At 34.0% G+C, this 13,221-nt stretch overlaps 1 protein-coding gene across 45 annotated transcripts in view; it reads right to left on the reverse strand.

Moving 5' to 3' along the window:
* Window positions 1–13,221, reverse strand: part of LOC114183665 (ABC transporter C family member 13-like) — a 41,649-nt gene that overhangs the window by 509 nt on the left and 27,919 nt on the right. For 12 of the 45 annotated variants that reach the window (XM_085673809.1, XM_085673806.1, XM_085673808.1 and 9 more), the window contains 14 exons: window positions 4,267–4,383; window positions 4,070–4,150; window positions 3,921–3,982; window positions 3,671–3,821; window positions 3,298–3,399; window positions 3,151–3,218; window positions 2,984–3,051; window positions 2,806–2,866; window positions 2,358–2,439; window positions 1,842–2,266; window positions 976–1,728; window positions 781–860; window positions 445–693; window positions 72–173 (listed from right to left, as the gene is read on the reverse strand). In XM_085673809.1, the coding sequence (XP_085529935.1) occupies window positions 2,222–2,266; window positions 2,358–2,439; window positions 2,806–2,866; window positions 2,984–3,051; window positions 3,151–3,218; window positions 3,298–3,399; window positions 3,671–3,821; window positions 3,921–3,982; window positions 4,070–4,150; window positions 4,267–4,383 (837 nt within the window). In that variant the 3' untranslated portion in view covers window positions 72–173; window positions 445–693; window positions 781–860; window positions 976–1,728; window positions 1,842–2,221. Of the gene's footprint in view, window positions 1–71; window positions 174–444; window positions 694–780; window positions 861–975; window positions 1,729–1,841; window positions 2,267–2,357; window positions 2,440–2,508; window positions 2,867–2,983; window positions 3,052–3,150; window positions 3,219–3,297; window positions 3,400–3,670; window positions 3,822–3,920; window positions 3,983–4,069; window positions 4,151–4,266; window positions 4,384–5,144; window positions 13,220–13,221 lie in introns of those variants that run through there. The other 33 variants (XM_085673842.1, XM_085673839.1, XM_085673838.1 and 30 more) reach the window with 33 other exon arrangements.

A 13,221-nucleotide genomic window follows, 5' to 3' on the forward strand; every position in this document is an offset into this window, starting at 1 on the left:
CAGTATGAGAGGTAATTATAGACACAGGAAATTTCATTCAAGGCTAAGCATATCAATTATCATATACAAACCTGTGGTACATAAGCAGTGGATTCATTGGAATAAACAGAGCCACGAACAAGCTGCATTTCTCCAAGGATTGAATATAACAGGGATGATTTACCTGAACCAACCTGAATACACACAGTAGGAGAGGTAATTATAGATATAATTAAGCTGTGTTTCAGATATTAGTAGGTTCATTTATCAATTTGAATTGTGAATATAGTAATGCTGGTGATGTTAACAGATATAGAGGACTGAGTGAATGGAACTAATGATCTCTAGTATCCATTTTTCACAAGTTTGATAGGTGAGCATATCCAATGAAATTACTCTACCATATAAGATTATTTTACATTATTTGCTAAAGACATCTTGATTAAATTCAAACAAGAATCTGACCTCTCCAATAACTGCAACAAAGGAACCCTGGGATACACTTAGAGTCACATGATTCAACACCATATTTAATGCCTGTTCCTCACTACTTGACCAAGTACAACATGCATCTTGGATAAATACACCCAAACCTTGAACACAATCAGACTGTTCACTTAGGAATGATGATGGACAGGAATTTGTGTCTCCATCTTTAAATTTATGTTCAGGACAAGCGAGAAACCTACTCAACCGTCCAGAAGATATGATGGCCTGCAGTGACATTAATAGAAACTATTCATCCCAATGCATGTACAAATCAAATATGTTCATAAAAACTATGGAATATAGGAGACTCACATCAATCAATCCATTAATTACCCAAGGGAATGAATTTAGTGGTGAAATAAGGGGTTGAACAATGCAAGACAAGTGAAAACCTGCAAAGACGTTTTTTACTGTATTAGATTTCTTAACATTGACAGAAAATAATTAACTGCAAAATAAAGAAGAAAAACTAATCAGTAAGGTTAGGTGAAATAAATTTGAAAATACCATTGCAGCATCAAGTTGATGTCCCATCAGTGTGTAGAGTCCAAATGTGAAAAGGGAGAAGAGTGTTGGTGTTGTAGCCCAAAAGAAAACACACCACGCATCCAAGTACTTTCTAGTCTATAAAAGTGGATGAAACATGACGACGCATCAGAGATGTATATGTTTACTTATACACTCCAATTTCAACTTTTCCCTCTTTCCTCAACTCAACATCAACTATCTCCTCTGCTCCCTCCAGAGCACGCACAGCCTGCACAACCCGCATAGCTCACACAAAACACAAAACACAACTTACACAACACAATATATAAAATAAAAATATATCACAACACACAACACACAACAAAACAAACCACAACAAAAGCACAAAGCAAAAAATCCAAATCACAAAACACAAAAGATACAACACACAAGAAAAGTACAGAGCACACAACTCACAAGAAAAGTATAAAGCGCACAACACACAAGACACAAGAAGAACACAACACACAACACATAACATACAAAACAAAAATACACCACAACACCCCAAGCACAACAATAGAGGATTAATTATGATTAGTTTTTCTTTCAATAATTGCAAACTCAACAATTCTGAGGGTTCAGTACTCAATAAATAAGGTGAGATAGGACAACCTAAAAGGGCATTGAACAAGCAATAAGATCCCACACTTTCAAGTTCCTTATCAACAACCGCTCATTGGAGCCTAGTTCCCACAAAGCAATGTCCCCCACATTCGTGCCAACAAACAACTTGCATCAAGAAAACAAAATTTAGTCAATTTCCAGCATGAATAGTTAATACATGTAACTAATAATGAGTTCTAAGATTATATACGATGTTTCAATAAATCAAACCAGCTTACCTCATATGATATTCCCATTGGTCTTGTTCTCTTAGAAACATGATCTGAATCACCAAACGGATAATCAACAGAAGGATTAGTTGGAGGGGTCCTAGAGTGCTTCAAAGCAGAAACATCAGGTCAAAGATTACAAACCAAACATATCATCTTAAGTACAACTAGTCATCAAGAGTTAGAGAACAAAACCAATACAATCATTAATCACCTGGAAGAATTTCATACACTTAAAGTGAAATGACTTGGATTCTCTTGAATCGGCCTGTATTTGGATATCTATGGGCAATATGTACAGGTTTACGTAGTTTAATTTAACGTTAAAACTAAAACACACAAACAAAAGTAAGAAAATACCTTGAATGCAATTATTTCATACGGTTCAGCTACAACAGAAGGTACTGATATCTTTTATCAAAGGGTTGCACCTTCTATTAGAAAAAAAATGGAAATATTAAAACAAAGGCATAATTATTGACAACAATTTGAGAGAAAGCATTGAAAAAAATCACTACAATTGACCTGTTCATAGGAGGACATAAATCGGTGCCTCAACTTGGCAAGGTCTACAGTCTCTGGATATTCAATCTGCATCATCAAGGAACTAAAAACACACACAATTTATCAGACAATGTTAAAAAGGAGCGAATTATGCATAGATATAAAGAATAACCTGTTCGTAGGAGGACATAAACAGATACCTCGGCTTGGAAAGGTCTACGAAACTGCAATCTAACTATCGTAAAAAGTTTCTAATGACAAAATATGACTAAAAGACAGTTCAAACTACCAACACCGGTTACAACAAAAAATCTAACTACCTAAAACGTAAAATAAACTTAGAAAAGGATAAAATTGCAAATTCTGATAACTGAACTAAACTATTGTATAAAACTGCAATACAGTATAAAACACACACCACAAAAACACACAACCCAAAACACACACACACCACAAGAGTTAAACTTACTTAATTATAGAGGTGAGCCCCAAGGATAACGCAAGTAAATACCCATCCACATTCACTGAACCTAGAAGAAATAACAAAAATGGAACCAAATTTTTCTTAAGTTTTCTTGTTCCAATTGTTTGATATGCAAATAGAAGGAAATTATTTAAGAAAAAAAAAGGAATGGCATCACCATCACCTTTCAGGATCATAACTTTTCCCAAATAATATGTTGTCACGCACCGTTCCAGATAAAATCCACGGGACCTGTTGTGTGAGAATTTGAGGAAACAAAGACACAAGAAATTTCATTCAAGGAGATTAAAATTGAGGCATAAAAAACTCCTAAGGTTGAAGGCATTATACCTTTCAGGATCATAAATTTTCCCGAATAATATGTTGTCGTGCACCCTTCCAGATAAAATCCAAGGGACCTGTTGTGTGAGAATTTGAGGAAACAAAGACACAAGAAATTTCATTCAAGGCTAAGCATATCAATTATCATCTACAAACCTGTGGTACATAAGCAGTGGATTCATTGGAATAAACAGAGCCACGAACAAGCTGCATTTCTCCAAGGATTGAATATAACAGGGATGATTTACCTGAACCAACCTGAATACACACAGTAGGAGAGGTAATTATAGATATAATTAAGTTGTGTTTCAGATATTAGTAGGTTCATTTATCGATTTGAATTGTGAATATAGTAATGCTGGTGATGTTAACAGATATAGAGGACTGAGTGAATGGAACTAATGATCTCTAGTATCCATTTTTCACAAGTTTGATAGGTGAGCATATCCAATGAAATTACTCTACCATATAAGATTATTTTACATTATTTGCTAAAGACATCTTGATTAAATTCAAACAAGGATCTGACCTCTCCAATAACTGCAACAAAGGAACCCTGGGACACACTTAGAGTCACATGATTCAACACCATATTTAATGCCTGTTCCTCACTACTTGACAAAGTACAACATGCATCTTTGATAAATACACCCAAACCTTGATCAGAATCAGGCTGTTGCCTGCACATAAATTTAGATGCATCAATAAGTTAATCCTTATATAAGTACACCTTTTATACAAATACAAAATATATAATACATATCCCCTGAAAAATACACCTTTTAAATTTATGTTCAGGACAAGCGAGAAACCTACTCAACCGTCCAGAAGATATGATGGCCTGCAGTGACATTAATAGAAACTATTCATCCCAATGCATGTACAAATCAAATATGTTCATAAAAACTATGGAATATAGGAGACTCACATCAATCAATCCATTAATTACCCAAGGGAATGAATTTAGTGGTGAAATAAGGGTGTTGAACAATGCAAGACAACTGAAAACCTACAATAGAGGTTTTTTACTGCATTAGATTTCTTAACATTGACAGAAAATAATTAAGTGCAAAATAAAGAAGAAAAACTAATCAGTAAGATTAGGTGAAATAAATTTGAAAATACCATTGCAGCATCAAGTTGATGTCCCATCAGTGCATAGAGTCCAAATGTGGAAAGGGAGAAGAGTGTTGGTGTTGTAGCCCAAAAGAAAACACACCACGCATCCAAGTACTTTCTAGTCTATAAAAGTGGATGAAACATGACGACGCATCAGAGATGTATATGTTTACTTATACACTCCAATTTCAACTTTTCCCTCTTTCCTCAACTCAACATCAACTATCTCCTCTGCTCCCTCCAGAGCACGCACAGCCCGCACAGCACGCACAACCCGCATAGCTCACACAAAACACAACTTACACAACACAATATATAAAATAAAAATATATCACAACACACAACACACAACAAAACAAACCACAACAAAAGCACAAAGCAAAAAATCCAAATCACAAAACACAAGATACAACACAACAAAACAACACACAAGAAAAGTACAGAGCACACAACTCACAAGAAAAGTATAAAGCGCACAACACATAAGACACAAGAAAAACACAACACACAACACATAACATACAAAACAAAAACACACCACAACACCCAAGCACAACAATAGAGGATTAATTATGATTAGTTTTTCTTTCAATAATTGCAAACTCAACAATTCTGAGGGTTCAGTAATCAATAAATAAGGTGAGATAGGACAACCTGAAAGAGCATTGAACAAGCAATAAGATCCCACACTTTCAAGTTCCTTATCAACAACCGCTCATTGGAGCCCAGTTCCCACAAAGCAATGTCCCCCACATTCGTGGCAACAAACAGATTGCATCAAGAAAACAAAATTTAGTCAATTTCCCGCATGAATAGTTAATACATGTAACTAATAATGAGTTCTAAGATTATATACGATGTTTCAATAAATCAAACCAGCTTACCTCATATGATATTCCCATTGGTCTTGTTCTCTTAGAAACATGATCTGAATCACCAGACGGATAATCAACAGAAGGATTAGTTGGAGGGGTCCCAGAGTGCTTCAAAGTAGCTTAAAAGGCAATGAAACATCAGGTCAAAGATTACAAACCAAACATATCATCTTAAGTACAACTAGTCATCAAGAGTTAGAGAACAAAACCAATACAATCATTAATCACCTGGAAGAATTTCATACACTGTTGCCACGCTCTGTGAAGAAAATAATATTTATCTACATACAAATACGAGTGAATAATAAGCAATCAAATATGTTAAACTCTACACAAAACTGGATTAAAAGTTTACTCTATAAACCAAATTTGTCCTAAAAGCAAGAAATTAGGCATTAAAAAACAAAAAAAAATATACCAACTAACTAAAACTGGACTAAAATATCTACTCACAATTCTGCATAGAAAAACCAATCTACCTTCCTAGTTCAAAACTGTAAATGACAAAAGAATAACTAATCTAAGTTTCAAGCATTCCACCCAGAGAAAAACAACTCAAATCAATAAAACCAAATAGCAAACGATCCAAATCAGCATCTAAACCAGAATTGACCTCACCAAGGCAGTGTTTACATCTCTTTCACTCAAGTTTTTCAGTCTAGGTGTTTAACTCTCAGCACATTATGCAAATTCACATTATCATAAACTTGGAAAGCTTCTAATCACACCAATCAAATTAGAAATGCACTCAAGATCAATAGGACTTTAATCAAGGCTTGTAATGTGGCCTAGGTATAGGTGAGGTAAAAAGAGGAAAAAAATCCAAGCTAAAATCAAAGAGAAGTGAGATAGACCTAGGTGGAAAATGTGGAATTCAAGTGCATGGAATCATCAACTCTTTCACCACCTTTATTCATCCCTTCCTTCCTTTCTTTCACATATTTTCCACTTTTCATTCTCTTTTTTTTTTTTCAATTCTCCTTTCTTTTCCAACTTCTTTCATATATTTTATTACTCACTTCCTTCTATATTTCTTATTCTTTTTCACTTTTTTTTTCTTTTTTTTCCTTTATTTTTTTTCTACTTTTCTTTCTTTTTCTTTTTCTTTTTTCACTCTCCTTTCTCTTCCAAGTCAGAAGAGACCACACCTTCAGATTTTTCAGATCCCTACACTTGAACTTTACATATTCCTTAAACACTTCCTAAACCATCTCACAACTCTAAGATTTGGGCATTTTCATGGTGTTTCTGGTCTAAGGCTTGTATTGAGCTTAAAATAAACAAAAAAAGGTAAATCGGGCACAAAATTCAGGTGCAAAGGAGATAAGTTCAGGGTGAGCTTTATTTGGCTAGCTGACTAGAAACAAACATGGCCTAATATCATCTCTAGAGTGCAAATCTAAATGTCAGAGTTCGAAGAGAAACAATACAAGTTCTGAAAATGTAAATAACATGAATGCATCACACAATGAAAGAAAGTAAAGCTCAAATCTCACAGTAGGTAAAATCTTGTCAAAACTGGTTCAAAACTGACTTTTCATGTAAAAACTATTCAATTCTATTGAAAGAAGTTGTAAAACTGACTAGAAACTATCAACTCAAATTAGAAACTCAAAAAGTCATTCACAATCAAGAACTAAGAAGTAGACAAGTAACCATGCAAAATCTGTACAGCACTTGGAAACATATCTAAACAAGTTTAAGACTATAAAACAAAGCTAAGACAAGAGTCAATATCTAAAAACAACAAATAACTAAGAATATCACTAAGTAACAAAATAAACGAAAGCAAAAAAGAAGACAGGAAATTACCAACCTAGTTCTGCTGCTGTTAGTTACAAGGGCAAACAATTAAAGTGAAATGACTTGGATTCTCTTGAATCGGCCTGTGTTTGAATATCTACGGACAATATGTACAAGTATACGTAGTTTAATTTAACGTTAAAACACACAAACAAAAGTAAGAAAATACCTTGAATGCAATTATTTTATACGGTTCAGCTGCAACAGAAGGTACTGATATCTTTTATCAAAGGGTTGCACCCTCTATAAGAAAAAAAACGAAAATATTAAAACAAAGGCATATTTATTGACAACAATTTGAGAGAAAGCATTGAAAAAAATCACTAGAACTGACAAACAATTTATCAAACAATGTTAAAAAGGAGCGAATTATGCATAGATATAAAGACTAACCTGTTCGTAGGAGGACATAAACAGATACCTCGGCTTGGCGAGGTCTACGAAATTGCAATCTAACTATCGTAAAAAGTTTCTAACGACAAAATATGACTAAAACACAGTTCAAACTACCAACACCGGTTACAACAAAAAATCTAAGTACCTAAAAGGTAAAATAAACTTAGAAAAGGCTAAAATTGCAAAATCTGATAACTGAATTAAACTATTGTATAAAACTGCGATTCAATATAAAACACACACCACAAAAACACACAACCCAAAAAATACACACACACCACAAAACACATACACACACAACACAAAAACACACACACAACACAAATCATATACAAAAAACACAACACCCCACACAAAAGACAATATAAATAAAAAACATCCAACATCCTTACACAACCACAAAAATATACCAAACACATAACACACAATACAAAAATATAAAAAAAACACACAACACAAAACACAATGCCCCACACAAAAGATAATATAAATCCAAAACACCCAACACCGGACAACCACAAAAATAACTAAAAAACACACGAGCACAAAAACACTTAACACAACCACAAAAACATCGAACACAACACAAAATAATACAAACACGCACAACACAAAACACAACAAAACACACACCCCTCAAATCACAACAAAACACATACAACACAAAACACAAAAAACACCAAACACACCACAAAAACACACAACCCAAAACACACAACACAAAAAACACACACACAAAAACACTGAACACAACAATACAAACACGCACAACACAAAATACAACAAAACACACACTTCAAATCACAGCAAAACACAACACAAAACATACACAACACGAAAAAAACACACACACATAACACACAACACAAACACAAAAAAAATACACAACACAAAACACAACACCACACAAAAGACAATATAAATAAAAAACAACCAATACCCCACAACCACAAAAACAAATAAAAACACACACAAGCACAAAAACAATTAACGCAACCACAAAAACACCGAACACAACAACACAAACATGCACAAAACAAAGCACAACACAAAACACAACTAAACATACACACCCCAAATCACAACACCCCAAAACACAACACACACCAAACCCAAAACACATACACACACCACAACACAACACAAACACACACACAACACAAATCACATACAAAAAACACAACATCCCACACAAAAGACAATATTTAACACCCCCACACAACTTCAAAAAAAAAATACAAAAGCACAAAATCAGTCAACAAACCCAGAAAAACACCGAACACAACAACACAAAACACAACAAAAAACACACGTCCAAATCACAACACAAAAACACAAAAAACACCAAACACACCACATAACACAAACACACACCACAAAACACACACACACTACACACCAAACACATAACACACAACACAAAAACATAAAAAACACACAACACAAAAACATAAAAAATACACAACACAAAACACAACACCCCACATAAATAAAAAAACATTCAACATTCCACAAAAGCACTAAAACAAATAAAAAAACACATGCACAAAAATATACACACAACACACACACACACAAACACATAACACAACACAAAAACATAAAAAACACACAACACCCCACACAAAAGACAATATAAATAAAAAACATTCAACACCCCACAAAACCACTAAAACAAATAAAAAAACACAAATGCATAAAAACAATGAACACAACAACACGAAACAACACAAACACCCCAAATCACAACAAAACACAAAACACTGAACACACCACAAAACGCACAAAAACACACACCACAAAAACACAACCCAAAACACACAAAGCACACACACACAACACACCACAAAACATACACAACACAAACAACACACATAACACAACACACAACAACACACAAAAAATAATATAAATCAAAAACAATCAACACCCCACACAACCACAAAAACAAATAAAAAGTACACAAGTCATAAAAACAATTAACACAATCACAAAAACACCAAACACACACAAAACAAAACACACACACCCCAAAACACAACACAAAAACACCAAATACAAAACACACAAACACACACACGCACACACCATAAAACACATCACAAAAAAGAAAACCACACACACGCACACACCATAAAACAAATCACAAAAAAGAAAACCACACACACAACATACACAATACAAAAAAAAACACACACACACAACACAAATCACATATAAAAAACACAACACCCCACACAAAAGACAATATCCAACACCCCCACACAACCACAAAAACAAATAAACAAACACACAAGCACAAGAACAATTAACACAACCACAAAAACACCGAACACAACAACAAAAAACAACACAAACACACGCAAAACAAAACACAACACACACCCCCCAAAACACAAAACACACACAAAACATACACAACACAACAAACACACACACACACACAACACAAAAAACACACGCACAACATATCACACAAAAAACAATATAAATCATAAACATCCAACACCCCGCACAACCACAAAAACAGTCAACACAACCACAAAAACACTGAACACAACAACACAAACACCCCAAATCACAACAAAACACATACAACACAAAAAACACACAACCCAAAACACACAAAACACAACACACACAAAAAACACACACACAACACATCAAACACATAACACACAATATAAAAACACAACAACCCACACAAAAGACAATATAAATCAAAAATAACCAACACCTCACACAACCACAAAAACAAATAAAAAAAAACACATAAGCACAAAAACAATTAATATAACCACAAAAACACCGAACACAACAAAACAAAACAACACAACCACGCACAAAACACAACACAAAAAAGCACACACCCCAAAACACACACCACTAAAACACAACCCAAAACACACACATACACACCACAAAACATAACACAAAACATAGACAACACAAAAAACAAACAGACAACACAACACAAACACACACACAACACAAATCACATACAATATCCAACACCCCCCCCCCCCCACAACCACAAAAACAAATAAGAAAACATAAAAGCACAAAATCAGTCAACAAATCCACAAAAACACCAAACACAATAACACACACATCCCAAATCACAAAACATACACAACACCAAAAACACACACACACACAACACACCAAACAACACAACACAAAAACATAAAAAACACACACAAAAGAAAATATAAATAAAAAACATCCAATACCCCAAAAACCACAAAAACAAATAAAAAAAGTCACATGAACAAAAACAATCAACACAACCACAAAAACACTAAACACAACAACACGAAAACACACAAACATCCCAAATCACAACAAAACACATACAAGACAAAACACACACACCACAAAACACAACACAAAACACAAAACATACACAACACACACAAAACAAAACACAACACCCAACACAACCACAAAAACATAAAAAAACACACAAGTCATAAAAACAATTAACACAACTAAAAAACACCGAACACAACAACACAAACACACACAAAACAAAACATAACACAAAACACACACCCCAAAACACAAAACACACACCTACCATAAAACACAACATAAAACATACACAACACACCAAACACATACCACACAACACAAACACAAAAAACACACAACACAAAACAACAACACCTAACACAACCACAAAAACAAATAAAAAACACAAAAACACAAACAATTAACACAACCACAAAAACACCGGACACAACAACAAAACACAAACACGCACAACACAAAACAAACACACCCCAAATCAAAATACCTCAAAACACAAAAAACACCAAACACAAAACACAAATCACACAAAAACACAAACCACAGAAACACCAACACACCACAAAATACAACACAAAACAGAAAACATACACATAACAACAATCACACACAACACAAAAAACACACGCATAACACAAAACACAACACCTCACACAAAAGACAATATAAATCAAAAGCATCCAACATCTCGAACAACCACAAAAACACTGAACACAACTACAAAAACAACGAACACAACAACACAAAACAACACAAACACCCCAAATCACAACAAAACACAAAAAACACCAAACACACACCACATAACACAACCCAAAACACACACACACAAAACACACCAAACACATAACACACAATACAAAAACACAAAACACAACACCCCACACAATAGATAATATAAATAAAAAATAACCAACACCCCACACAAGCACAAAAACAAATAAAAAAACACACAAGCACAAAAACAATTAACACAACCACAAAAACACTGAATACAACAACACAAAACACGCACAACATAAAACACAACAAAACACACACACCCCAAATCACAACACCCCAAAAAACAAAACACAAATCACACAAAAACACACACCCCTAAAACACAACCCAAAACACACACCACAAAACACAACACAAAACATACACAACACAAAAAACACACACACAACACAAATCACATACAAAAAACATAACAATTCACACAAAAAAGCACACAAACACATAACACACAATACAAAAACAACACTCCACACAAAAGACAATATAAATAAAAAATAACCAACATCCCACACAATCACAAACACAAATAAAAAAACACACAAGCACAAAAACAATTAACCCAACAACAAAAACACCGAACACAACAACACAAAATAACACAAACACGTACAAAACACAACACAAACACAAACACCCCAAATCACAACAAAACATATACAACACAAAACACAAAAACACCAAACACACCACAAAAACACACAACCCAAAACACATACACCACAAAGCATACACAACACAAAACACACACACACAACACAGCAAACACATAACACAACATAAAAACATAAAAAACACACACACAACACAAAACACAACACCCCACACAAAAGACAATATATATCAAAAACACCCAACACCCCACACAACCACAAAAACAAAATAAAAAAACACACAAGCACAAAAACAGTTAACACAACCAAAAAACACATAACACAAACAATACAAAACAATACAAACACACACAACACAAATCACACACCCACACACTATAAAACACACAAAACCCAAAACTCACAACGCACAAAACACACACAGGAACAAACACATTACAGAACACAACAAAATCACACAAAACACAAAACACACATCACATACAACAAAAAACACACAGCACATACAAATTAAAACATGCAACAAAACACACAACACAACCAAAAAAATACAAACACACAAAACCATAAAAACACAAAACACAACACAATGCGTACAACACACAAAACACATAACACAAAACATATCAAAAACATAACACACAACACATAATACAAAGCACAAAACAGAGATCGCACCACCAAACTTTAAAGAATGAGCTCAATTCCAAACAAATCAACTAATTGTCAAATAACTAGAATCCAACCTCACATGAAGAGAAGAAACCGAAACCCCTAAATTTAAGTAAATACAACGACATCTTTAGGCTAAAAAAATTAAATTAAATTAAAAGCTACCCATCTAATTCAACCCACAATCCCCGGCTTTTTCTCAAGTCATAATTAAACTCCTTTGAACAATTTGCAACAGTATCAAAACCACAAAAAACGCATTCAAAGATATAATCATAAACATCCGTACAAAAGGAAGCCCCAGAAATTAATAAAAGTGGAAAGAAATTTAAAGAACAAGGAATCTGCACAAAAGTAAGACCCAGAAATTAACAAAAGTGGAAAGAAATTTAAAGAACAAGGAATCTGCACAAAAATAAGACCCAGAAATTAACAAAAGTGGAAAGAAATTTAAAGAACAAGGATGAAAGATGAGACCCTGGACCTCAACCCCACAATAAAATAAGAAC

This window comes from Vigna unguiculata, chromosome 5 (genome assembly GCF_037176805.1).
Source record: "Vigna unguiculata cultivar grain cowpea cultivar isolate G323 ecotype 2 chromosome 5, ASM3717680v1, whole genome shotgun sequence".
Lineage (NCBI taxonomy): Eukaryota > Viridiplantae > Streptophyta > Magnoliopsida > Fabales > Fabaceae > Vigna > Vigna unguiculata.